The sequence below is a fragment of the Rattus rattus genome, chromosome 1, assembly GCF_011064425.1.
Source record: "Rattus rattus isolate New Zealand chromosome 1, Rrattus_CSIRO_v1, whole genome shotgun sequence".
NCBI lineage: Eukaryota > Metazoa > Chordata > Mammalia > Rodentia > Muridae > Rattus > Rattus rattus.
In genome coordinates this window covers 22972312-23000092 of record NC_046154.1, presented here as the reverse complement: position 1 = coordinate 23000092, position 27781 = coordinate 22972312, and the positions used below count along the sequence as shown (strand labels likewise).

Sequence of the window (27781 nt, the reverse complement as noted above, 5' to 3'; positions counted from 1 at the left end):
TGGGAGGAAATCAGTTATAATTTATGTTAAGCAATATCTTTTTTTTTTTTTTTTCGGAACTGGGAACCGAACCCAGGGCCTTGCGCTTCCTAGGCAAGCGCTCTACCACTGAGCTAAATCCCCAACCCCAAGCAATATCTTTTAAATGTTTTTTTTTTTCTTTTTTTTTTTTTTTTCGGAACTGGGGACTGAACCCAGGGCCTTGCGCTTGCTAGGCAAGCGCTCTACCACTGAGCTAAATCCCCAACCCTTAAATGTTTTTAAACTTTTATTTTTATCTCATGTGTACGGGTGTTCTGCCCACATGTGTGTCTGTGCACCGTGTATGCTACTGCACCACCTGAGACTGGAGTTAGAGCTGTCAGCTGTGATGTGGGTGCTGGGTATCGAACCTGTGGCCTCTGCAAGAACAACCAGTGCTCTTAACTGCTGAGCCATCTCTCCAACCCCTATGCTAATCATTATTATTAATAATAACCTATGTACTATCGTAAGGTGTCACCAATGAAAAAGAGACACAGGCACTAGGAGTCCAAACTAGTGCTTGCCAATGAAAGGAATAAAGTTGTAAAGTTTAACACAGGCAAAGGTGCTTGTCCAAGGATCAGGCGACACCAAGACTAACCACTGGGAGGCAGCAGCAGGTCATGGAAAGTCATCTGTCTGGAAGTCAGAGGACTGTTACTCTCCTATCTCTATCTCTAAGAAGCTATACTAAAAACAAACAAACAAAAAAGGCAGTGCAGTATACACAGCTTTAAATTAAAATAAAAAACAATGTTTCTGACCTATGGCAATACAGCAAAAACAAAAAGACACGCACATATGGAAATGAACGCCTGGAAGTTAGTGGAAACACAAACTGATACAGTCTTTCCAATTTTGGCAAAAACTGCATAAAGTAGCTAGACATGGTGGCACAGGGCTGTAATCTGCATCCAGGAGAGCTGAGGGCCAATGGTAAGATGCCGTCTCATCTGTAATCCAGCTCAGGGACAGTACCGGATGGCACCGTCAAAGAGGCCATCTACAAGGTCTAACAACTGGGAATGGCAGATAACATTCCTATTACATAAGGAGCGTTTATAGAGCGCGATGCAGACTTGTTTTGACATGGAAGGACTTGAGGGGCTGTGGGGGTGCCCTGGAGATCACTCTGTAGCCAGCCTACTCTGGAATGCACTGTCACCTCCTGCTGGGCCCCCAGAGTGCTGGGATCACAGCAGCAAGAAGCATTTATAATGCACAAGAATGTGACCGTGCACTACACCACAGTTTTATATAAAATGACTCCCAGTCACTTTGGATATGTTATTGAATTACATACTGAAATTATATTATAAGTCAGGGAGGATCAGAGAACTGTCTTCTGAACACAACAGGGCCCTATACTCATGAACTCACAGAGCTGGGGTCGCCTGCACAAGACCAAACCAGTCAGCATTCCAGCATCGGAATGGGGAGACTCGTGAACCCCACCCCTAGCTGAGGAACTACTGACAGCTGACAGCTTCTGGGGGAGGGAGAGTCACCCACACTCCAGTGGATAACCCCACACCCAGGAAGACATGAACTGCAAATTGTAAACAGTGGGCCATTAAAAATCAAAAACAAAACAAAACATGAACTTGGAAGATGGGGGGAGGAGGTGGATCTGGTGGGGTTGGTGGGAGGAGGGAAGTGAATGGGATCAAAATGCATCCTGTCACGTGTGATCGTCTCAAAGAACGAATTTGTATCTTTTAAAAATTATCCCTGAACACTTTTCCAATAAGCATAGCTTGCTCTATTCCTCATGTGGTTTGAATGTGCAGACTCAAGGCAGAAGTATTAACTGTGATACAAACATTCCTGTTGTTAAAATACACACACAGTTGTGCTAGGGTACAGCTCAGTGTTAGAGCCCTCGGCGAGTATGTGAGAAGCTCTGGGTTCTTCTATCCCCAGAGTGGATATCTTAATTTTGAGAATTTTAATTTTGAGGTAAGGTCTCACACTATCACCCTAGCTGGCCTTTGCTCCAGTGGCAGCGGGATTAAAGATGCATTCCACAAGCCTGGTTCATTTCTCTCTCAGTGGTTAGGTTATAAAACCTACTACTGGCTAACTAGATCTCTCCCTCTCCCTCCCTTCCCCCTCCCCCCCATTTCCTTTTAGTTTACTCACTAAATCCCACTAACTTACCCTGTGCTTCGGTCTAAGTGTTGGCCCTGACCCATGTTCACGTAACTAATGCTACTGCACCAGACATCTAAGTCCTTAGACTTGGGCCCTAAAGACCTTTAAAATATTCAAATATATTGGATTCTATAAACATTTGCTAGGCTGGTAAAGCAAACACTGGTATAAACCATGGTTATGAGTGTTGGGAGGTGCAGCCCCCACCGCCCAGACTTACTGAAAGCACGCAATTGCTCAACAACAGGAAGAGAACTGAGCACAGCACACACCACACAAGGGACAAGCACTCAGCTCAAATTTGACTTAAGTGTTTTCTAAAGTCTCGGGACAGTGGCAGGCCCTTCTGGAAAAAAGTACCTTGGCAACCAGAATTCCTATCTACCAACAGGTATTGAATACAAAGCCCTCCATGTTAGGTGCTTGCTCTGCCCCCTTTCTTACATTGTAAAGACAGTAGGCGTAGGTGGCCACTTAAGGCAATAACAACTTGACAAATAAAAAATAGAATACAACGTTATACTTAAGTGAGTCACTTTTCCCTCCCCCAGCCTTCACCCACAAGGCAAAGGAAAACTCATTTTCTTCTCCTCTCCTCCCTACCAAGTAGTAAAAGAAATCCAACCACCTCTCCAGCCCTCAAACACTGCACACAGAAATAAAAATATGACCAAGAGCGCACCAAGCCGGCCAGCTAGCAGGCCTGGGTATAAAAGCCGGCTTTGTGAACCCGCTGGCCCGGCAAGCAGGCAGCCCAAACACTCTGGGAAGCAGGGGCTCCAGCCTAGCCATTTGCTTAGGGTATAAATTGCTTGGACAGAACATTAGTCAGGAAAACGGCCAATTACTCAAGAAAATTGCTTCTAAACCAAGGCAGCCACAGAACACATTATAAAAATAGATGTATGCCAGGCCCGGGCACTAAAACGGTTCCTTTCCCCTTCACTGAAGAAAAACATTCCAGAAACCAAGAGCAAAGACATGGAAATCCCAGAGTGAATTATGAACCGCTATAACCTTGAACCAGATATTAGGAAGGAGCCATAGCTGGAGACTGAAATAGCAGGGAAGTCAGCTCATGCTTTGCTCTTAGGTCTCTGCTGCTATTAACAGCGCGGCCGCCCACCACGCCCCCCCCCCCCCGGGCCAGCCCATGGGCTGCCAGAGCCTTTGGACCCCAGCCCAAGCTCCCACCCTGCCTCCAGCCACAGCAAACTCCAGATATTTTTAGGGTGCTGATCTCTGTTTCTTTTTGTCACTGCTCTAACTTTTGGGGTTTGGAGTATTTTTTTTTTTTTAAAAACAGTTTCATGTAGTCCAGGCTGGCCTCACACTATCTTCTAATTAAAACAAACAAACAAACAAACAAACTGCATCTGTACTACTAAACGATCTTCACCATAATAATGACCTGAAACAAAAACTCTCGTTTTAAAGAACGAGATGTAAAGAAATCTGAGGGCTGCTGAGTCTAGTCACCCTCTGAAGGCCACTCCAAAAAGTGTTCACTAAGAGTAATTAGCACACAGGCACAACAAAAGGCAAGAGCTAACTTTAGGCTACCAGCGCCCCATAATAAACAAGAGATTTAGTAATCAACTCATCAAAGCTAAATCCATCTATTTCAGCTGCTCCACCCACTGCCCTGAAGGTACCCCAGCTCTCTGCAGCCTTCTGGGTAACTCCTCAGTGTCTGAGAACTCAGCGGCCTCCCATCCCACACCTACCCACCAGATGCCAGGCCGTGAGGCATACGCTGGAAGACAGCAGTTCAAGCGCTTCCTCCAGGGTCTCATCGCTCTCCCGACTGACAGATCCTTAAAGGAAAGCCTGAACCTCACACATTCCCTTACACTCGCTGTCTTCGTAACAGCTCATACTGTTGAGTTTTTGTTTCCTTTTGCTTTCTGCTGGGACAATCCAATTAATTTTCTTTTTTTACCTTCATTAGCCTCTGGTCTTGAGTTCTTGATGTACGCAGAGAACTTGGCAAAGATGTCCATCCCAGCAGTGTTTGACTCTGGGTGTTTTGGTGAGAGCTTTAAGTACCTAAGTAGAAAACGTAAAACTGGATTACGGATCCTTCCAGATGACATCAGCTCAAGTCCTGTCACCAGCAGACCACTGTGCTGGCTACAGACATCTTTGAACAGTTACTGATCTAAGAAACGCCACCATCTGTTTTCTATGGCACTGTTCAAATGTTTTCCCCCTTAGGAAACAAAGCTCTGCCTGGTGTTTTTGTTCACATATTAATATTCTTGGCAATCCAAGGGCATCCACTCCCACCTCCACTTAATGACTAGAATGCTGCAGAAATGGTGACTTGTCAAGGGACGGAATGCACTCCATCTTCACGTCCAACACGGCAGCCATGAGTGCCAGGAGGCTATCAGAAGACAACTTTAAAAGGGTCGCAAAGACACAAAAGCGAGGCTTCCTCACTTGCTCTAGTCTCAGCACCAGAGGCCAGGGCTCTCACAGCTGGCTGCTTAGTATGCAGGCACTGCCTGAGCCTGTGTGGCAGAGTGAGGGAGCCAGCCAGCAGAGGAGCCTAGGCTGGTCAAGCATCTTGATCATCCACAGCCGGCTGAGGACAAAACCAGGAGGAGGTGGGCCGTTCACTGCCAACCAGCGCCCGGCTTTCCCACTCCCTCTGTGCTAAACAGGCTGGAGTATATTCAGGACACAGTGCTGTGTGGTAGATAAATGGGATCTCAGACACCATACTGAATCCTCTTTTGTGCTGTGACCAAGTTTTCAACTTAAGAGAGACAGCGCACAGCAGCTTGGAAGAGGTGTGTGCACTCATGCGCACTGCAGCTCTAAGCCTCAGCCACACACACGCAGTGTTTCTTCCCCGAGTGGACAGTCTTTGGGAAAGGCTGGGCTGCTCCTCCTGCCTTCAGCAGGGCTTGCCTCACCTCAGAGTCTCAGCTAGAGACATTCAGACCTTGAGCCCTGGCACAGAATGTTAATCATCTGGAAGGTTCTGGAAAATGAACTGTGAGGTAAAATTTCACACTAAACTACTTGTTTCAACTTATTCCGGAAGATGCTGCCTGGTCTGTTTCCCTTAAAATGAAGGTGAAACAAAATTTGCAGGTCTTAAACTGTATAATGACCACAAGACAGTACACACACACACACACACACACACACACACACACACACAGAGAGAGAGAGAGAGAGAGAGAGAGAGAGAGAGAGAGAGAGAGAGAGAGAGAGAGATTGATCCCAGGCTGATTTCAAACTCAGCCCTCCTGCCCTAAGTGCTGGAATCACACTAGTTTATATTTCCTTGGCTTGCTATTGTGATTTCAGAAAAGGGCTACCTTCTAAAAAAACTCAAGCCGGCTTTCCTTTTAACCGGTCCACCTAGTCTCTAATTTCTCAGGTCTTAACGCTAGCAACTTCTCCCATCAACATCAATTACACCAGGTGTCTTAATGACCAATGGAGTGAGTTCACCTTAATCATGCATGTGCTGAACGCTCTTCCTCACTGTAGTGCTCAACCTGCACCACCTGGGCGGACAGCTAATCCCAAGGCCGGCGTCCCTCGATTTTCCCTCACTGAGCATCAAACAGAGCCAGTGCAGGGGACATGGCACCTCTTCAGCCCATCTGTGCCTTCCTCAAGTCCACTGTGCAAAATTCCTCCACCACGGATGACAGTGCACATGTGATCTCTGTACTTGTGAGGCTGGAGGGTCATGAGTTTGAAGCCGCAAAATAAACCCCATACAGCGCACACTGTGGGTTACACACTGATGCCTGTCCCTTCTATTTATCCTTTCACCTCTAGCAACAAAGCACAGTTCTGGGGGCAGAGAGACAGTGTGATAGTTTTCCCATGGAGTGGCACTATTTAGAGGTGTGGCCCTGTTGGAGAACATATGTCACTGTGGGTGTGGGCTTTAAGACCCTCATCCTAGCTTCCTGGAAGTCTGTATTCTGCTAGCAGCCTTCAGATGAAAATCTAGAACTCTCAGCTCCTCCTGCACGATGTCTGCCTGGATGCTGCCATGCTCCCACCTTGATGATAATGGACTGAACCTCTGAACCTGCAAGCCAGCCCCGATTAAATGTTGTCCTTATAAGAGTTGCCTTGGTCATGGTAAGTAAGATAGACAGCTAGTAATTAAGAGCACTTGCTGCTCTTACACAGAAGACAGGGTTTCAGGTCCTAGCACCCATATGTGCAGGCTCAAAGCCACACTGTGTGTCCAGTGCCAGGGGACCGGACACCTTCTGACCTCCACAGGCTCTGCACACACAGACATACAAATATACATTCAAGCACAGACACAGTAAATGAAACTTGAAAAGCATCAAGTTTTAAAGCTGTGGGATAAGTAGTTTATTTTAAAAAACTAAATTAATAAAGTAATAGTAACAATGACAACAATAAGTACTCTCCCCACCTCACCCCACCTTCACCCCACAAACAAGACAAGGCCCTTACACCTTGCAGTTTCTCACAGAAAAGGTGTGTCCAGCCTGCACTATGCCCATGTGTCAGGCCCTGCAGGGGTGGCCTCACAGGGCTCACAGCTCCAACCCCAGCCTCTGCACATGCTGGCCTACCTTGTTTTTTTAAGGACTAGGAGGGAGGAAGAAGAACGACAACAAAAAAAGGTAGCAACACTGTCTACATAAAACTTTACTCAAACGCCTCAGTCTGCACATGAAGAAGAAAGGAAATACCCCCGGGGAAGAACTCAGCACAGTATGAACATTGAAACAGAAAGATGCGTGTGTTTAAACTGAAAGGAAAAACCATCTCCAGTTACAGCAGCTTTATAAACCTGTCCACAGAAAATGGAGGTGAAGTGTGTGTGTGTGTGTGTGTGTGTGTGTGTGTGTGTGTGTGTAATTACAGGTATGGAGGGGCATTCCTTTAGTTGCAGAGGCAGGTGGGTCTGAGTTCAGGGCCAGCATGGCCGGCCAAGGCAACATAGGGAGGCCCTGTCTCCATAAACATATAAAATAAATAGTAAGAAGAAAAGAGAGTGAAAATGTTTGTTTCCAGGTCCAATTCAAAACACAGGGCATCAAGAACCCAGCATGCTTTGCTTTTAGTTCTATTTTTCCTAATATCTACTCTGAAGAGTAGAAGAGAACACAAGAAAACGCATGTTTGGCCAAAGTGGACACACCACTATATCCACACACTGATCTTAAAAACAAACAGTTGTGAAAGGTGAGTCATGAGTATCTCTAGAGGCTTCTGTGATGCAACAATCCTGAGCCGGTGCCAGTGCCAAACCCATGCTCTAGGTTGGGGGCATAAAGCCTGCCTGCAGGGCAGAGGCCTTGGCTCCATTTATTGTATCCAGATGAGATGCACGGGTGGGGACGGAACCAGGATAGTTTTGTGTGCTGTTCTACACTTTTCAGAAAACAGAGGACACCAGGAGTATTGGGAAGCAGTGACAAGAGAAACTTGAAACCCTTACACTGTGAAAGAAGGAAGGACGAGGTTGCTGGTTGGCTTTTAAGCACTGTAGAGCAGGATTAAGAGAATGCAATTTCGGGTTTAGCACAGAATTGCTAACCCAGGGGCAGTTCTCTTCACATCACACACAGCCCATTGTGTAATGGGCTAATTACAGACAGCAGGACGCCTCCTAGCTCCTCCCGCAGTTCACCAGATGGCTTAAAAATAAATAGTAAAACTTAGTTTCAGTGGTGTCTCTTCTTTAAACAAACATTTCCTCCAGCTACTTCTGTCTCTCCACTTGTGTCTGTCTGTGCTTTCATTTTGTTTTATGAGACACGGTCTCCATGGCTGGCATAAAATACACGAGGTAGACCAGGCTGGTCTTGAACTTGGAGAGACAAGCTTTGCCTCTGCCTCCTGAGTGCTGACATTAAAGGCCAGCACCACCACTGCCCGGCTACTGCTGTGCTTTTTTTGAGAGCAGGGGCTAAGCCTCAGCTCCTAATTTCCTGACCCATGCTGTTCTGCTGTCTCTGCCTGTACAGAAGATGGATTGATGAGTGGGGATGGAGGGCAGTGGAGAGGTGAGGAGTGGGGATGGAGGGCAGTGGAGGGAGGGGGGATGAGGAGTGGATGGGGGGGCAGTGGAGAGGTGAGGAGTGGGGATGGAGGGCAGTGGAGAGGTGAGGAGTGGGGATGGAGGGCAGTGGAGAGGTGAGGAGTGGGGATGGAGGGCAGTGGAGAGGTGAGGAGGATGCTGAGCAGCTTCTTCTGGAACCGTCTGACCCAGTCATCCCAACTCTGGGAAATTCATCTGGACATGAAGAGGAAAAGTAAAAGCAACTGGCAAGAAAGGGGGGTCAGAAAAAAGAAAACCATGTTTGGAGTTACGAGACAGCTCACAGTTAAGGGCACTGGCTGCTCCTCCAGGGGTGCTGAGTTCAGTTCCCGGCACCCACATGTTGGCTCACATCTGTCAATAATGGAATCTGATGGCATCTGGTGTGCAGGCATGCATGTAGACACAACACTCGAATACATAAAACACACAAATAAATACTTCCTTAATAAAAGAAATATATTTTAAGGTTAATTAAGATGGAAAAGCCTAAAAGAAAATTAATAATGCTTTAAAACTGAAAGTTGAATACAAACCTTCTATCTGCAGTTTTAATTAACATCACAGTGCATGTGGGACGTGAACGTTTGGAATGACTTAAGGAATCCCAGGCGACTGCTTCAGAAAGCTCCCTTCAAACTGCCCAAGAGCACACGGCAGCTTTGGTGGCCTCTGCCCATCTAGACTTCCCAACTGCAAGCCTGTCTTGCTCACCAGTAGCCGGATTAGCCGGATTAGCCTTGCTTAGAAAGACTAGGCAGAAAGCCCACTCTGAACTGATCAGGCATTAGTCTTACAAGCGTGTCCTGGTTACTCCAATCAATGCTGTGAGAAGTTAAAGACCCTCAGGACGTGTCGGGGACAAGCCAAACCTTCAAAGCATGCAGCATGGCCATACATTCGGATACTCACTTGGGTGGGCACAAGACTTCTTCAAGAAATTCCTCAATCTTATTTACATCCGTTTTGACTTCGCTGTTGAAGGTTATAAATGGTGGGTGGGTCCCAGGAGCCAAGTTCTGCAGATCTGCAGGCTTCCTGTTAGGCAAAACAGTGGTCAGGATGAGATCACTATTCACTCTAAAAAGGCAGCAGCAAGTTCTCAGTGGATCTGACTCTTAAAAGTCTCAGAATGAGCAAGGCCCAGTGTCCGCTCATGGCGAACAGGAGCAGCAGCCACACACAGCACACAACGATGTGCTGTAAGCAACCGAGGGATTCATTTCTCAACCAGAGACGAATCCTTCATCCTTGGGCTTGGAAGACTCAGCCAGTAAGAATGTGCATGGCTTTCAGAGGACCCAAGTTTAGCTCCCAACACCCGCAAAGGGCAACGCACAGCCACCTACCTGTAAGACACAGAACATCTGATACCCCATGCTAGCCTGCAACTGTGCCAGCACTGAGTGTGAGTGCACACGCGCACACACACAGGCGCGCACACACACACACAGGCACACACACAAGCATACATGCACATGCTTTAAAATAAAGGGGTAAAGATAAAAAACAAAGTCCTTCATTTGAATTCCAAATTCAGCCTGGCTGTTTAACAGTGGTGGTAAAAGACTTAGGGGCTCAGCCTGCAACTCCAACCCTAACACTTCCTACCTCGGACCAGCACAGAGGAGCCAAATGTCTCCAGGCCAGCATTCTTTTCAATTTCCTTTTGTTTTGCTTTGTTTGGGGTGGGTAGAAAATGAAGGAGAAGAACAAGCTCCTGGTCCCTTTCCTATCTCCACTGCAGACAGCCTAACAAGGAGAAAAGACCCTGGAAGACTACCTAGTCACCCAATACATAAAAGATGGTATGAACGAGAGAGAAATAATACAAAATGGATAAAATAGTCATGATATGTAAGAAAGACCTATGCTTTTGTAAGGATTCGTCCAAATCAAATCATCCAAAGACAATAGCAACAGCGGTGGTAAAAGACTTAGGGCTCTGCCTGCAGCTTCAACCCTAACACTTCCTACCTCAGACCAGCACAGAGGAGCCAAACGTATGGTAACCCCTTTACTCTCAGCAGATCTTGGTTGGAGGCTAGCCTGGTCTACCTAGTTAGCTCAAAGCCAGTCAAGGGTATAGAGATCCAGTCTTGAAACATAGGTTAAGTAGATACAGGCCCAAGGAATTATGCAAGAGGGAGGAGAGGTTGGAGGAACGTCTCAGTGGTTAAGAGCACTGGCTGCTCCTCTAGGAGACCTGGGTTTGAATTCTAGTACCCGCACGGTGGCTAAGAACCAGCTGTAACTCCAGCCCGCGAGGATCTGATGTCCCCTTGTGGCCTCTGCACATTCATACACGCAGACAAAACAGCCATTCATGTAAAATGAAAATAAAATCTAAAAAGAAAAGGTGACTGTCAGGAGGAGCTCGGGGGTGACGGCGGCACACCTGAAATCCCAGCACGCAAGAAGCCAAGGCAGAGGACCATAGGTTCCATTCCTGGCCCCTCTGGGTAACAAAGAACAAAGTTGGAGCCTGTGGAAGCAGGGCTGCCTTGAAAGCAACTGAGAGATAAGAGACAAAGCAAGGGAGCACGCAGAAAATGTCACATATACAAATGCTAAAGACATCCAAGGAGCTGGGGAGATGGCTCAGCGGTTAAGAGCGCTGACTGTGCTTCCAGAGGTCCTGAGTTCAATTCCCAGCAACCACATGGTGGCTCACAGCCATCTGTAATGGGATCTGATGCCCTCTTCTGGTGTGTCTGAAGACAGCGACAGTGTAGTCATCTACATAAAAATAATAATTTCTTCTTTTTTTAAAAAGACATTTCAAAATGCAACAAGGAGGACATTTTCCTACTAGGAAAAGTTGAAAATAGCATAAAAACCCAAGAAAGACAGCTAAGCTTGATGGTTATAACCACCAACAGCAAGGAACACTGATCCTGACTCAGATGGATCTTGACCAGGGCTATATAGAGACTCTGTCATTTAAAAAAACAAAAAAAAGCCAATAAACAGAATAGTCTGCCACCCTTTTGCTTTGCGGTCCATGTGTTTTAATTCATGTAGGCTAGAGAGATGGATCAGAGGGTAAGAGCACATACTGCTTGTTCTTCCAGAGGACCTGAGTTCAGTTCCTAACACCCGAATGGGGTGGCTCACAACCACCTGTAACTCCAGCTCGAAGGATCTGGTGCCTCTTCCTAGGCTACCTGCACTCATGTGCATACACACACATACACACACACTCACACACACAGACACAGACAGACAGACAGACACACACACACACACTTAAGTTAAAATAATAAAAATAGGGGCTGGAGAGATGGCTCAGAGATTAAGTGCACTGACAGCTCTTCCAGAGGTCCTGAGTTCAAATCCCAGCCCCGACATGGCAGCTCATCCAATACCACCACACAGACATTTATGCAGGCAAAACACCAATGCACATAAAACAAAAACAAATCATTAAAAAGTAATAGAAATAAACAAACTGCCCTCATAGCCACATGTGGGAACTGGCACCCATGTCCCCGCCACTCAGGAGGCTAAAGCAGAATCCTTAGTGACTTTAAAGTATTTCAGAAAAGAAGCAAAGAATGGGACAGCACGAAAATGATCAGTTCTATGACTGAGCAGGAGGTGTGGGCAAGTGTTTTCTCTACCTTTAAAAAAAAAGGGGGGGTGGATTTAGCTCAGTGGTAGAGCGCTTGCCAAGGAAGCACAAGGCCCTGGGTTCGGTCCCCAGCTCCGGAAAAAAAGAACCAAAAAAAAAAAAAAAAAGACAAGGTCTCGTATAGCCCAAGCCGGCCCCAAATTCACTGTGTTCAAATTTACTTGAACCCAGATCCAAGCTGGCACTGGGCTTTCTAACGCTCCTGCCTCAGTTCTCCTAGTACTGCGGTTACACGCATGGGCTACCTACTGTAGCTGGCTAATTCTATTCTGATATGTCTGAAGTTTTTCACAATTAAAAAGCAAGCACTAACAATATACCTTCAAAGAGCTCCTACCCACACCCGCCCCAGTCCACACAACTCTTTATCCTATTTTTAAATTAGCTGGCCTGCCTGCCCTCTTCCTTCCTTCCTGACCACAAATGCAAAGAATTTGAATTTAAAATACCTTTAAGTATATCACAAAGGAGAAAATGACTTTGACATTAAAAGGGATTTCCAACAGAATAGACCCTACAGTTAGCCCTGCTATCGTCATTTCCCCTGGTCCCATTCATCCATCCATCCATGCCCTCTCTCTAGCTCCATCTTTAATTTAGGTTAGAAAAAAAAAAGTACCTCTTTCTTTGGCTACATTCTAATCAAAGATCTAAAACTTAGCTTTGTGCTGACATCTTTAATCCCAGCACTGGGAGGCACAGACAGGCTGAGTTCAAGACCAGTCTAATCTATATAGAGATCCGGTTTCAAAGCAAAGGAACAAATAGAAGACTTAATTACTAATTAGTTCAAATTTTCCCACTCAGAGCCCACCCTCCCTCTGCCCGGCACTGGTGTCTAGCTCTTCCACACCCAAGAAAATTCTGACAGGACTCTCAACTGCAGAAGAGGACTGCTTCAAAGTCTGGTTTGGTTTCCGCCTCTGTCTCTCCAGTGTTTAGTGTGAGAAGATCTCAGCACAGAATGGAGGACCCAGACCCACCTTAACTTGGGACAATGGAAGACTTTTACAGCTGCTTTTCAAAGTAACCTGAATTAGAAGACGTCTATTACTTCACCTCACGTGGGAAGCGGGAGTATCCTCTTAGGTCGTCACCAGAAGCCTGCTGATCTTCCATCACTGTGACCTTGGTGGCCTTTGTCTGTATGTCACCCACTCGGCCTCAGACTCACACTGCTTCCATTCATAATCTACTTCCTTCTCAACTCATTGTACAGGGTTCAGAAACTCAGTTCAAGGTTTACACATCCTCAAATCTTCAGTCACAAGTTAAAAAGATCAAACAGGGGCTGGAGAGATGGCTCAGCGGTTAAGAGCACTGACTGCGGGGGTTGGGGATTTAGCTCAGTGGTAGGCGCTTGCCTAACACAAGCACAAGGCCCTGTTGGTCCCAGCTCCGAAAAAAAAAAAAAAAAAAAAAAAAAAAAAAAAAAAAAAAAAAAAGAGCACTGACTGCGGGGTGGGAATTTAGCTCAGGGGTAAAGCGCTTGCCCACCAAGCGCAAGGCCCTGGGTTCGGTCCCCAGCTCCAAAAAAAAAAAAAAAAAAAAAGAGCACTGACTGCTCTTCCAGAGGTCCTGAGTTCAATTCCCAGCAACCACATGGTGGCTCACAACCATCTGTAATGGGATCTGATGCCCTCTTCTGGTGTGTCTGAAGACAGCTACAGTGTACTTACATATAATGAATGAATAAATCTTTAAAAAAAAAAAAAAAAAGACCAAACAATGAGAAGCAGAAAATAATAAAATAGGATTTTATCAAGACTCAACCTGCACAACGAGGGGCCACGGCTGAAGCTCAGTGTCAGAACAGCTCCCTGAATGCACAAAGCCTTAATTCAGGATCCGCACACACGAGTGAACACACACTCACAAACACACGTGTGCACACAGTGCACATGGACTAATTCCAATGAGTAAGAAAGTAATCTGACTGAGTGCAAATTTTGACCACCTAAAAACCAATTTTATCACTCCAAAAATCATAAAGCATAACTTTATCAATACATTTATAACACAATAAATTATATGCCTAAGTGGAAGGTAAAAACATATAGCCTATCTTTCTATAAATATTATTTTATGAAGAGTTTACATTGGATAAAAGAAAGAAAAGGCTCAGTGCTTTAAAAACAGCCCTTGGAAGGGACCAAAGTAAATAGCTTTTACTTCCACAGCTTTTTTCTTTTTTTTTTTTTTCCGGAGCTGGGGACCGAACCCAGGGCCTTGCGCTTCCTAGGCAAGCGCTCTACCACTGAGCTAAATCCCCAACCCCAGCTTTTTTCTTTTTTAAGATTTATTTATTTATTTCATGTATGTGGGTACACTGTCGACTGTCTTCAGACACACCAGAAGAGGGCATCAGATCTCATTACAAATGGTTGTGAGCCACCATGTGGTTGCTGGGAATTGAACTCAGGACCTGTGGAAGAGCAGTCAGTGCTCTTGACCACTGAGCCATCTCTCCAGCCCTCAGGGAAGCTTTTAAGCTCCCCAGAAAAACATGTTTCCAGAAGACCAACTTCTGAGGAAGGAAGAGGGCGAAGCCTGAGTAGAGGACTCGTCAAAGCTCCCGGCTGCAGAGCCTCCCAGTTGCTGCCCCGCCAGCCGGGTGAACAGCAGTTTCTTTGGGACTGGACTTTACCACCACTCATACAGAAATCAAAGGCCAAGCTAAGGGATGCAAACGAAGTCATCAGGGCTTCCGCGTCGTGTGCACAAAGCATTGTGTAAGAAGGCGGCTTGCATCAGTTTTACCTTTAATAGTTAAGGGTTCAGAACTGACTATATACACAAGATCAAATGTTTTATAATCATAAAATCTGACTAATTTAGGATTTATTCAACAATGAAACATGAAGCCAGGCATACTTATGATTAGCAATCCCATTAATATTAATGGCTAGTAATTAGTCTATCTTCTTTCTGCTTGAAAGCTGTACAGATTCTGAGAACCACAAAGGATTAGCTGTTGTGATGAAGGCCCTTCATTCCCGAGGGGAGATTTGGGGACAACATTATCACCTCTGCATGGGTAAGCAGCAGCAACCAAACAGGAGTCCCAGGCAGGGAGGTGGCTTTTCCACCAGCTGTATGTTGCAGTCACACAAAGCCATCTGTGACTTCTAGTTGTCCCCTGGCAATTAAGGACCTCAGTGTTCCATGTGACCCACAAAGGCTCCTTTTACAGACGCTTTCCAGAAAGTAACTGCAGCTTGGGGTGATGGAAACTGAGTAATGGCTTAACACTCTAGGACATCAGTTTGCTTCCTAAAAGGCCTTCAACACAATCCCACAGTTCACTTAAGCTTGTTCACGGCTCCCTAAGTGACAAAAGCGGAGCTCCTGCCTTGAAATACTGCAGACACTCGCTCCAGAGCCAAGGCCTTACGTCCGGCTGTAGTCCTGGTTTACTCTAGCAGTCTCCTAACCAAAATACTTTATTCTGTTCTTCCCCATCTTATTTCTAGATGAAAAGCAAAACAACAAGAGGGAGAGAGAGAGAGAGAGAGAAAGAGTGAGTGAGAGAGAGAGAGACAGACAGACAGACAGACAGAAACAAGAAAAGAGGAAACCCAATTGGAGCTAATATTGTAAGAAGCTTAGTGGCTTCATTTCAATTAAAATTTAATTCATCCCACTAGCAGCAACTGGAAGGTGTGAGGCTGGTGGCTGAGTGCCAGGTGCTTGGCATACGGTGGCTCTTGTGGGTCGCCTGTCTCTGACTGAAACGGAGAGGAAAGGACTGTGTCTCTGGAGTTCTGTTTCAAAGGGACCAATTTTCAAAGCATGGCATTATATTTACTATTCTATACACACACACACACACACACACACACACACACACACACACAAAATACAAACAGAACCCAAAAGCAGCGGCCTCAGGACGGTGGCCAGCAGGGATCTCCAGTTGCCTCGGGCTGTTTCACTCTGGTCAGTGACTCTTTACTAATTACCATGTGCAGTCTTCTGACTTCACTCCTCTTGCCCAGTTAAAGTGGTTACAGGATTTCACTGATTTTTGCTTCATGTAACAATCAGCTCATTTTTGTCTACTTCAAGATCGATTTGTGAAGCAATAGTTTTGTTTGTTTGTTTGTTTTGTTATTGCAAAACGGTTTCTCTGTATAGCCTTGGCTGTTTTAGAACTAGTTCTGTAGACCAGGCTGGTCTCAAATTCACAAAAATCCATCTACCTCTGGGAAGCAATGTTTTTAAAAATAAAATGTCACTCAAGACTTCAGAACTCGTTTTAAAAACACAATGTATAAGCAGAATTTGTATTGGTAAGAGGTTTAGGAAAATATGCATTACAGGGCTGGAGAGATGGCTCAGGGTTAAGTGCCTGCTCCTCGTGCAGAGGCTCCGAGTTCAGTTCCCAGCACCTACGGCAGGCAGTTCAGGAGGTCTAATGCTCTCTGCTGGACTCCACCTATACACATAACTTAAAAAGCAAAATGTCTTAAAAACAGATACAGTTTGGGCTGGAGAGATGGCTCAGTGGTTAAGAGCACTGTCTGCTCTTCCAGAGGTCCTGAGTTCAATTCCCAGCAACCACATGGTGGCTCACAACCATCTGTAATGAGATCAGATGCCCTCTTCTGGTGTGTCTGAAGACAGCTACTTATGTACAATAAATAAATCTAAAAACAAAAGAAAAAAAAAGAAAAGAAAAGAGGAGCAGAGGAAAGAAAACGGAAAGACAGACGGAGGGACAGACACACACTATCTAGCTCAGAATCTATTTGTAAAGCTGTCTTGAGATGAACTGCAGAGCTGGTCAGAGGTTCAGAGGCTCAGCAGCTTACGTCAGCCTCATGAAGGAAGCTGAAGCTGCCTTTCGTGAATGACTGACTAGTCACAGGAAACCAAGCAATCTCTCCAGAAGCCCGCCCTGTTCCGTTACATTTACTCTCTGCATGCGTCATTCATGCATCTGCTACTGAAGACGTACCGGGAACAAGCCACTCATTTCTCAACTTACCGAAGAGTCCAGAAAGTAGGACAAGAAAGGCATACATGGTGGTGGGGGTGGGGGTTGGCGGACGGGTTGCTGATGTTGCAGCTGATGCTCTGAGACAGGGTCTCATGTATGCCTCAGGCTGGCCTGACACTCAAGATTCTTGCTTCTTATAACCCTGGGATTGCAGGCGTCACTACCATGACCACCTTGAGACATAAGAAAACTGAAAACACCTTGTAGGTCTATTTGAAAATTACATTTTGCTCCAAGTTTATAACTCCTTTTAAAAGGCTTGGTACTATCGGTTTCATGCATGGCTCTGTTGCTACATTTTGAACTATTATGAAACTACATTGAAGTCTAAACTATCACAATAATCTTCCATAACAGTTTTGTTACTATAGTAACTAGACTGTGAGTCTGACTCGTGCCACTATATTACAAATAATGTGCCTACATTTGGAGGAGGAAATCATTATGACAGTGCAAGCAAGATTTTTCGTGGTTAACAAAGAACAGAACTGTACATTTCCCGGGCTTTCAAAAAATGACCCCCATTTATTCTCTCAAGGAAAGCACACAGGAAATACCTGATTCACTGGTATGGCAGACATGACTGTCCTTTATGATTAAAACACACTACTGTCAGGGCTGGGAGAAGACTCAGTGTGCTTGCTGGGCAACCCTGAGGACCAAAGTCCAGATCCTCAGGACTCAAGTAAAACCCTGGGGTGGTCGTATGTGACGGTAACTCCAGCACTGAGGAGAAACAGGAAGATCTCAAGAGCCAGCCTGGCCAAAACGGTGAAATCCTGTTCTCAGAGATGGAGCAATGGTTCAGAGATTAAGAGAATTGCCCTTCCTAAGGGCCCAGGTTCAATTCCCAGCACCCACAGAGTAGCCCACAAGCCATTTTGTAACTCCAGATCTACGATATCCAACGCCCTTTCTTCGCCTCTGTGGGCACCAGACATGCAAGTGGTGCACAGACATATATGCAGGCCAAACACCCACACACATAAAATAAGAGAACCTGTTCTCAAGGGGTTAAGAAGAAGAGTGGGGCTGGAGAGATGGCTCAGCGGTTAAGAGCACCCGACTGCTCTTCCAGAGGTCCTGAGTTCAATTCCCAGCAACCACACGGTGGCTCACAACCATCTGTAAAGAGATCCGATGCCCTCTCCTGGTGTATCTGAAGACAGCTACAGTGTACTTATATATAATAAATGAATAAATAAATCTTTAAAAAAAAAAAAAGTTGGGGATTTGGCTCAGTGGTAGAGCGCTTGCCTAGAAAGTGCAAGGCCCTGGGTTCAGTCGCCAGCTCTGAAAAAAAAAAAGAAAAAGAAAAAAAAAAAGAATGATAAAGCAAGACACCCAACATTCCCCTCTGGCTGCACACACATGCATACACCAGACAGACAGATTGACAGACAATTAACTTCTTAAAGTTATCATTTCTCTGTACTTTTTTTTTTTTTTTTTTTTTTTTTTCGAGCTGGGGATCGAACCCAGAGCCTTGCGCTTCCTAGGCAAGCGCTCTACCACTGAGCTAAATCCCCAACCCCTTCTCTGTACTTTTAAAGATTTATTTATTTATTATGTATACAGTGGTCTCCCTGCATGTATGCCTGCACACCAGAGGAGGCCACATCTCAGATGGTTGTGAGCCACCATGTGGGTGCTAGGAATTGAACTCAGGACCTCTGGAAGAGCAGCAGTTGCTCTTAACCACCATCTCTCCAGCTCCCTCATCTTTTATTTTAAATAATTTATTTTTATTTTATGTACATTGTTTTGTCTGCATGCATGTCTATGTGAGGTGTCAGATCCCTTGGACCTGGAGTTACAGACAGTTGTGAGCTGCCAGTGGGTGCTGGGAACACAGGGTGGCTCTTCTTCAGCCCTGGAGAACTGGACTTTGGTCCTCGTGCTGGACCAGCAACTCCTTTCTACACTGAGCCGTCTCCCGGGTCCTCTGGAAGAGCAGCCTATGCTCTTAACCATTGAGCCATCTCTTCAGTCCCAGATCTCTCATCTTATACTTTGTTTTTGTCGTTTGAGACAATGACTCACTATCCTGGCTGGCCTGGAACTCAACTGAGATCCTCCTGCCTCTGCCTCCCAAACTCTAAGACCACAAGCCCCCTGCTAAATTCACCTTCTTACACTTCTGCTCTCCCCTTCTCACGATCAATACCAAGTGGCAGTCCTGGAAGGTTTGACTAAGATGTAATAGCGATGCTGGCCTCTGGCTTAGGAACCCCTGGGCAGAACGAGCATAGCTCAAGTCTTAAAATTAAGACCCTGGATACTGCCATGAACCTTGTCACCCACACAGCTCTGTAAACCAATAAACTCTATTCATTAAGAGGTTGAAGATGGTCTGACAATAGGTGAAAGTAGGCTGAACACTGGAACAAAAGCGCAACTACACAGTTGGTACTGAAGATTGGCCTGCTATCTTGAATGAATAACTGGCCTCAGCAAGATGAGCCTGCTTGCACCAGGTCTCGGGAGGAGCCTATGGCCAGACTCTCCGAGCAGAGCCAGGCCTTACTCCTTTCTCCCAAGCCACTCTGCTTCTTCCCACACACAATAACATGCGATAATGTCTCCCAGTTCTAATACACATTCATCTACAGCTTTTGTTCAGATAGCAATTGCAACACTGAGATTCCTTTGCAGCCTGGATGCCACTATCTAGAATGCCTTTAATACAACTTCATCATGACCGAGAAACAGGCCTGGTAACTACGCCCACTACAGCACTAAGGCTGCCTGGGAGCCAGCGATGAAGGCTCAGAGGGTGCGCATAGGCCAGCCCAGTCATTAACACCAACTGAGACTCAGAAGGCACAAGAGTGCCAGAGCCAACCCGCCTGCTCTTGGGATGAAAACTAACAATCACTGTGCTTCAGGGGGCAGCGTGGGCTTCTCAGCAGCTCTGGGGGGCTGTCACTCTGCACTGGCATGCTCCGGGATCAGAACTTTCACTGCAAAAGTGGGCAATTTCAAAGATATGCAGAAAAATAAGCTCAGTGGGTATTTTCTCCCCCATAGATTTCTAAAAAGAGTCACAAAGCTTTAAAACTAAGTATATATTATGGAAGGTACTTCATACCATGGCGTACTTCACTCTTTAGTGACAAGTTTATTATATGTTGTTTTCTGAGCCAACGCTCACTCTCTTGGGTTACTTTCTTTTAAAAATGTTCAAGGAAAGGACTGAAGAGAGAAGACCATAGACCTCGCCTAAAAACAATGCTCTCCATGGCAATACTGGTGACCTGGCTGGAGGGGGGTCATTGGTGCCTTGAGCACCTTGGTTTTACCCCCTGAAGGTTTAAGCTGAGTGTGGTATCACACACACTGTAATAGTTGTACCTGATCGGAGAGCAGGACAGGACTGCCACCTGGACATACTGCAAACCTTGTCTCTAGGACACAAAATCTGTTTTAGTTGTACTGGAGCCCTAAGGTTTCCAGAGAAAAAACGACCCAGGCCTTAACTCTAGGTGTTCTCTGTTATCGATGTGATGCATAGCCCTAGAAAATGTTCATCCTGGTGCTTCCTGGCTATAAGACCCCAAATACCTATTTCCCAACTGTCACTTTTTTTATATGGAGTACTCCCAAATATGCCAACCCCCAACTGTCAACCATCAAAGAAAGCTCTGCAGGTCACGGCCGTCGGGTTGGTTGTTCCACGCCAAAACTGAATAGAACACGCCACGTAGTTCAGGAATAGTAAGGGTGTGTGTCCGCTGAATGGTCTATTTTTAGGAGTTATACTGAGAAACTTCCTTTTTGAATATATGTAGGAAAATAAAAGTAATAGGAGGATTACTGTGTGACTTACTTCATTCTTAAAATAGCTCCGTCCAACATGAATAGACCAATGTCTTCCCAGGAGCCGGTAGTCACTTTAACTCTTACTGAAATCAAGGGCGCTTTTTCTACATCCACATTCTATCTTCAGAGGGGTTCCCCAAAGACTGCACACTGCATGGTTACATACTCCCCACCCCTGAAACAGAGTCTCACGTCATAGCTCAGGCCAGCCTTGAGTGCACAACAATGCCCTGCCTCTGCCTCCCAAAGATGCACAGCGCGTTCAGCTAACAACTTCACTTCTTAAAAAAAGTTTGTTTATTTATTTCATGTATGTGAGTACACTGTCGCTGTCCTCAGACACACCAGAAGAGGGCATCGGATCCCATTACAGATGATTGTGAGCCACCATGTGGTTGCTGGGATTTGAACTCAGGACTTCTGGAAGAGCAGCCAGTGCTCTTAACCGCTGAGCCATCTCTCCAGCCCACAAATATACTTTTAAATCAACACTTTTCCAAAGAAGTAAGATAATAAGCCAGCGATGAGAGTGCGCTCGGGGACAGAGGCAGGAGGGTCTCTGCTTGTGTTCATCTTAGGCTACACACTGAGTTCCAAGACAGCCAGGGCTACACAGAGAGGGAGACCCTGTCTTGAAAGAAAAATTAAAAGGTAAAAAAACAAATGATAAAGCACTGAGAGACCCATGGGACGCTCACCTCAGTTGGAAGAGCTCTAGGACAACTCTCAGGATAAACAGCCATCAGTTCTGCCACACGTCAACCAGCAGCCTGACGACGGTTTTCCCTAGACACTATTATTAACAACCTCAAATGCCTAAGAAGTAATTAGTACCCAAGGCCACAGCATTTATGTATCACTGTCAGGAGCACTATGGGGCTACAGAGATGGCCCAGTGTGAGCCTAGTGTGAACCTAGTGTGAACCTAGCACACACAAGATAATGCATTCAATATACACCACCAGGAAAGGAAACAGGAAACAGTTTTACATTATATATAAACATGACAGTTCCACTGCCAGATCCTTGAGTTTCATTGGTACACATTTTTAAAAAAAAATTTTTTTTTTTTAGAATTATTTATTTTATGAGTACACTGTAGCTGTCTTCAGATACACCAGAAGAGGGAATCAGATCTCATTACAGATGGTTGTGAGCCACCATGTGGTTGCTGGGATTTGAACTCAGGACCTCTGGAAGAGCAGTGAGTACTCTTAACCACTGAGCCATCTCTCCAGCACACATTTTTTAAATTTTAATTTTAGTGTGAGAAGGAGGGAGAGGGAGGGAGGGAGAGAGAGAGAGAGAGAGAGAGTGAGTGTGTGTGTGTGTGTGTGTGTGTGTGTGTGTGTGTGTTGTCTATATTCATATTTGTGTACCATTTGTATGTCTGGTGCCCCCAGAGGCCAGAAGAGGACATCTGATCCTGGAACTCCCGTTACAGATGATTGTGAGCTGCCATGAAGAAGCTGGGAATTAAACCTGGGTCCTCTGGAAGTCCAACTCTCCAGCCCCAGAAACAGGCTCTCTCTCTGAACCCAGAGCTCGCCATTTTAGCTAGGCTGGCCAGAGAGCTATTGAGATTTGTCTTTGGGGACTACAGGAACATAAGTGTTCTTCAGAGATATTGGCTTTAAAAAACAAAACAAACAAACAAAAAGCAAAAACAGAATTCAGGGGAGGGGCTTCCTACTTGTCAGAATTGTTCTTAGCCTCCCTTACTCTGGCCTTTGGAGACACATCTTCAACCAGCAGCAAGGCTGCTCTTATTTTAAACAGAAGTGCTTTATTATCAGAGAAAATACACTACTCCCTGAAAAATAGGTTAAATGAAACAGCACATTACTCTTCTCTCTGAAACTCCTATTCTTGCCTTCCCCTCCTCAAACTGCAACTGGACCCCATTTCTGCGCGTGCCGGGACGGCAAGTGCTCTGCCTGCCTCTAAGCTATGGCCACCCCTTGCACCCCTCAGAGGCTACCATTCACGATCATCCCTGAGCCTAGGAATAGGTCAGCCAGAGGCTGCTCTTGGTGGCTTGTGTTTATGCTGGGGAACTCAAGGGTTTCCGCTGCTTCCGCACTAAACTTTGGCCTCAGGGACTGCTCAGAGATTTAGGGTTAACAGGTTCCCAGGGAGACCCAACCACATGGAGCCAAGGGTAGCAAAGGCACCAATAGAAAAACTAGGACTTGTAGGTGACCCTGCAAGTGGACCCTGATGTTTACACAGGTTAAAGCTTAAACAGAGAACTTGAATAACGTCTGTTTCTTTCATGTGCCATCAAAGCAGAGGGCAGGAAGGCCCCGAGCTGAAGGTAAAACTGCACACTCGCGAGCCAATTACACACACAGCCAGGCCTTACCTTTTCAGGTCAACGGTGGTGACACTGAACACGACTCCTTTGAGCCAAAGGATCATGAAGAGTCTCTGTGAAAAGGGGCAGTTTCCTATGCTCTCACCATCACTGCCGGCCTGGAGACAGAAGCAAACATTAAAGATGAGGTCAACACGATGGCACTCAATCAGCAGCGCTACCTATGGATTCCAGTGGGGACATCAGGGGCAGCAAGGAGTCGCAGGTCGCTGTTATGCTGCTCTCTCGTGAGCAGCCAGCAGCACCAGCTGGCTAATGACTGCTTAAAACGATTGCCAAACCAGTGTGATGGAAATTTCATTTTACTTCTCTTCAAAGTCACATTTAGCTAAGAGATAGATGTGCGATGGCTAAGAGACGAGGATGTCCCCCATGGTTTCTGGCATTTGAATACCTGGACCTCAGTCTGTGGCACTCTTTGGATATGACTAGGAGGCATGGCCATGGTGGAGGATGTATGCCACTGGGGGTGGGCGATAGGTCATGGTTTATTTATGGTCTGAGATGTGAGCTCTCAGCGGCTGCTCTAGCAGCCAAGCCTGGTGTCCACTGTCACACAGCCCCACTGTGATGGTGACAACTTATACCTCTAGAGCCCTTAAGGGTTTATTAATCCTTCCTTCTATGAGTTGCCCTGGTCATGATTTTTATCACAGCAATAGAAAATTACCTAGTACAGGCCGATGTGTTGAGATGTGTACCATACCCAAGGACACACGCATCCCTGACTTCGGCAAGGTCTGCCATGGGCCTGACAGTATCCTTTCCTTTCTTCTTCATCATTTTTTTTAAATGCAGGGGTTCTCTCTGTGTAGCCCTGGCTGTCCCAGAGCTCACTCTGTAGAGCAAAAAGCCTAAAGCCTCCACTTTAGTCCTCAATCTGGGTTCGGTCAGACTGCCTTATTTGCCCAAGTGATGAGATTAAAGATGTGCACCACCAATGCCTGGAAACAGTATTTTTTATAAGGCAACATAAAAACAAGAAATTTATTCATATCGGTCTTCAAAGAGTTAAATAACTGCCGATCATCAGAATCATTAAAGGTGGTAGATAGAGCCCGGCAGTGGTGGCGCATGCTTTTATGCTTCCCGAGTTCGAGGTTAGCCTGGTCTACAGTGAGCTCCAGGACAGCCAGGGGTACACAGAGAAACATCGTCTGGAAAAAAACAAACAAACAACCAAAAAAAAAAAAAAAACACATTATAAATAGTCTACACCCATGTTATTTCATGGAGCAAGAAAATATAATCAGACACTTGAACAAGTTTTTTTAATCTTTAATTTTATCAGGCATGCCCCAAGATTCAAAGGGAGATGGGGAGGAGGGTGTGGTGCCACACACCTACAATTCCCGCACTTAAGAGGCAGAGGCAGGAGGATCAGGAGTCATCTTCAAAGTCATCTTCTCCTACAGTGCAAGTTGGAGGACAGCCTGAGCCGTCCCAGCCTGAGCCGTCCCAGCCCGACTCAGGAGAAACACACTTCAGCTCATCTTCACTCTACTTCAGCCAGTCCTTCATGGCCTGGCCATTCACAAGGGCAGCCAAGAGCCTGGTTCTCAGCCTGGTTCATCTGAGCAATGTATCCTTGTGGGGTTTGGATTTATGAAAGCAACAAGTAATGTGGATGTCTGCCTGCCTGTTTACACACATAGCAAACACAGCCATATGAGTGTCTATGAGCAGAAGGCCATTTGCACTGCCACTCTCTATGCAACATTTGGTGGAAAAGCATCTAAAACCAGAACGTGTTTTAAATAAGTTGAGTCTACAAAAACATACTTTGTTTCTTTTCTCGCCCTCTACAGACAATGCCCCTGACACTTCCTAAAACAAACTAAAATAACTGGTGATAGACATTTGGGGTTGAGGGAGGTACTGCTTTCCTAAAGTAACCCACCCGACACTCAGAGGTGCACCAGTGAAATGCCACTTCAGTAAAACATCACTGAGTCCCTAACCAACACTAGTGGCTGAGGAGATAGCTTAATGTTCCAGTGCTCACAAGGCTCCCCTGGGTTCCACACAACACCAAAGCTTTCTGAAATAAATATAATAAGGGGAGTCACAGAGAGCTTTAAAAAAATAAACAAAGGATACCGGAAGAAAGAAGGTCCCAGACCCCACTGTCATCAGAGAACATAGGATAGCTATAAATGACCTTTAATTTAAAAAAAACCTATTTCCTACTAATAACATTCAGAATTTATGGTCAGAATGAATCACTAATTCTGAAAGTTGTGTAAAATTTACTTTCTAAAGCAAGTCTACTTCAGCTCTCTAATCCAAGGAAGGGGATAAAGAGGCGGCTCAGTGGTTAAGAGCATTGGCTGCTCTTCCAGAGGACTCCGGGTCAGTTCCTACACGGTGGTTCGAAACTGCCCGTTCTAGCCTCCGCAAACACACTCATACACCTAAAAAAAAATTTTTTAATTTAAAAATTGTATGCTCTTATTTTAAGAACCAAAGGAAAGCACCAGCAAGATGGCCCAGCAGGTATAGAGCTTTCACACGGGCTTAAGACCTAGGTTCGATCCCCCAAACCGACACAATGATGGAGGAAACCTACTCCCCAAACCTGCCCACTGACCTCCACATGTGTGCTGGGACAAGTGCTAGAGAGAGCGAGAGAGAAAGAGAGAGAGAGAGAGAGAGAGAGAGAGAGAGAGAGAGAGAGAGAGAGAGAGAGAGAGAGAGAATAAATAAATAGTAAAATAAAATAATCCAACGAAAACATGCAAAACCAGTCTGGTCTCACATCCCGAGACTTCAATTTCAGAGAATCCAGAGTTGGGGGCAGGAACCCCAACTTCTAGACAGAGATACGGAGGAAAGGGGTATGTACTAGTAAGCTGAGTGGAAGGTCCGGTAGCGTTTGCCTGTCAGGTCACTGTGGCTGTCAGTGGGGCCCCTGGGCTTCCTCCTCCTCTGCCTACAGTGCTGTGCTCCCGTGGCCTCCCCCTGGACCTCCTGCCGGGATGGAAACATTAGAGTCAGTCGATCAGACCGGGCTGTTATAATGAAATGCCATGCAACACCAACAACTCTATCAAACCAAATCTTTAAAAGGCAACCACAGCAAGATGACAGGTAAGAAAATTACCTGACAAAAAGTCTAGGAGCGGAGATAAAAACGCTTTGCCGAGTAAGTGTCAGTACCTTGAAACGAAAGAAAGCCTAGCAAGTCTCAGCAAAGAAGTGTAAACAGAGACACGAAGAGCACCAGCTACTTTCAAGTCCAAAGTTACAGTAACCGGAAGGGGCTCAGCAGATGGACGCTGCGGGACTCTGGTATAGTGTCTCACCCACCTTAAAGGCTTGGGCGCCATGGCCCATAGGGAAGGCACTACGGGCGTTTACAAGACGGGGACTAGCAGGAACTTTATGTCACTGTGGGCATGCCACTGACAAGATTACGGAACCTCAATACCTTCCTCTCTCTTCTGCCACCCAGACGCCATAGCAAAGCTGTAAGCCTCGATACCATACACCAAAACAAAACTTCAGTTGCTAGCCTCCAAAGTCAAATGGAAGGCAGAGAGGAAAGAACCTATAAACTAGGAGAGTAAAAACCATCCAACCTGAACAAAGGCATAAAGCCAGGTATAGTGGTGTCCACCTTTAACCCCAGCCCTCAGGAGGCAGAGGCAGGAGGGTCTCTATGAGTTCAAGGCCAGCCTGGCCTACACAATAAGTTCTAAGACTATATATACTAAGATCCCGTCCCAAAAACAACAAAACAAACACCAACCCCCCCCCAAAAAAAAGTACGATCAGCAGGTTTTTGATAGGATGTGCCTGTGTTCCTAACACTCTGCAGACTGAGACAAGCGGATCACCAGTTCAGGAATGGCCAGGAGAAAACAATTAACCGTATCCAGAGCTTATTCTGCAACTGCATTTAATGGGAAACCACTGGATTAGCCCCCACCTTGCAGAATAGGGTCAGTGGCAGACACCATGAACATTTTAATGTTTTACTAAGTCAAGGTTAAGGAACTGCTCACTCAGAAAACCTAGTTTAATCAGTCTTTTGTCAGATTTGAAAATAACTAAAAGGGGGCTTTAATAACTTTATCTCTGTTTCCCAGGACTAGGGGTGAGAGGTGATAGTGACCAGGGGAAGAGAGTAAGAAGCTGGGACCAGAAGACAAGAATCACCTACTTACCACCGAGTTCTTTACCTCCACGAATTTTCTGGAGCACATACAGAGCAATGTATTACCAAAAGGATAACTTACATTTTTTAAATATTCTATTTACCTTTAGTGTAGATTTTACTGATCTAAATTAAATGTCTGTGGGCGTGGGAGTCCACACCTGTAGTCCCAGGATGCAGGAGACTGAGTCGAGAGGGACTCAGCAAACTACACAGCGAATCTGAGGCCAGCACTTCCTGAACCTATGGCACAGTGGTTTTCAACCCTTCCTAATGCTGCGACCTTTAATACAGTCCCATGTCGCCACGACCCGAACCATAAAATTATTTCATCGCTCTCTCATTAACTGTAATTTTGCTACTGTTATGAATCAAGATGAAAGTATCCGATATACAGAATATCTGATATATTACCCCAAAGGGGTCGCAAGTTGAGAACCAGTTCTATGGAACAAAAACCCGGTGACAAAACCATAACTAAAGAGAAAAGAATAGAGGAAGGGAAGGATGGAAGGAGGGAGGAAGGGAGGGGAGGAAGTAGGAAG

General features: G+C 45.7%; 1 protein-coding gene across 1 annotated transcript in view; it reads right to left on the bottom strand.

Moving 5' to 3' along the window:
* Positions 1-27781, bottom strand: part of Clic4 (chloride intracellular channel 4) — a 59599-nt gene that overhangs the window by 5070 nt on the left and 26748 nt on the right. Inside the window, exons 2-4 of the mRNA XM_032896277.1 lie at positions 23066-23175; positions 9155-9280; positions 4121-4227 (exon numbers count right to left, since the gene is read on the bottom strand). Coding sequence (XP_032752168.1) covers positions 4121-4227; positions 9155-9280; positions 23066-23175 — 343 coding nt within the window. The remainder of the gene's footprint in view (positions 1-4120; positions 4228-9154; positions 9281-23065; positions 23176-27781) is intronic.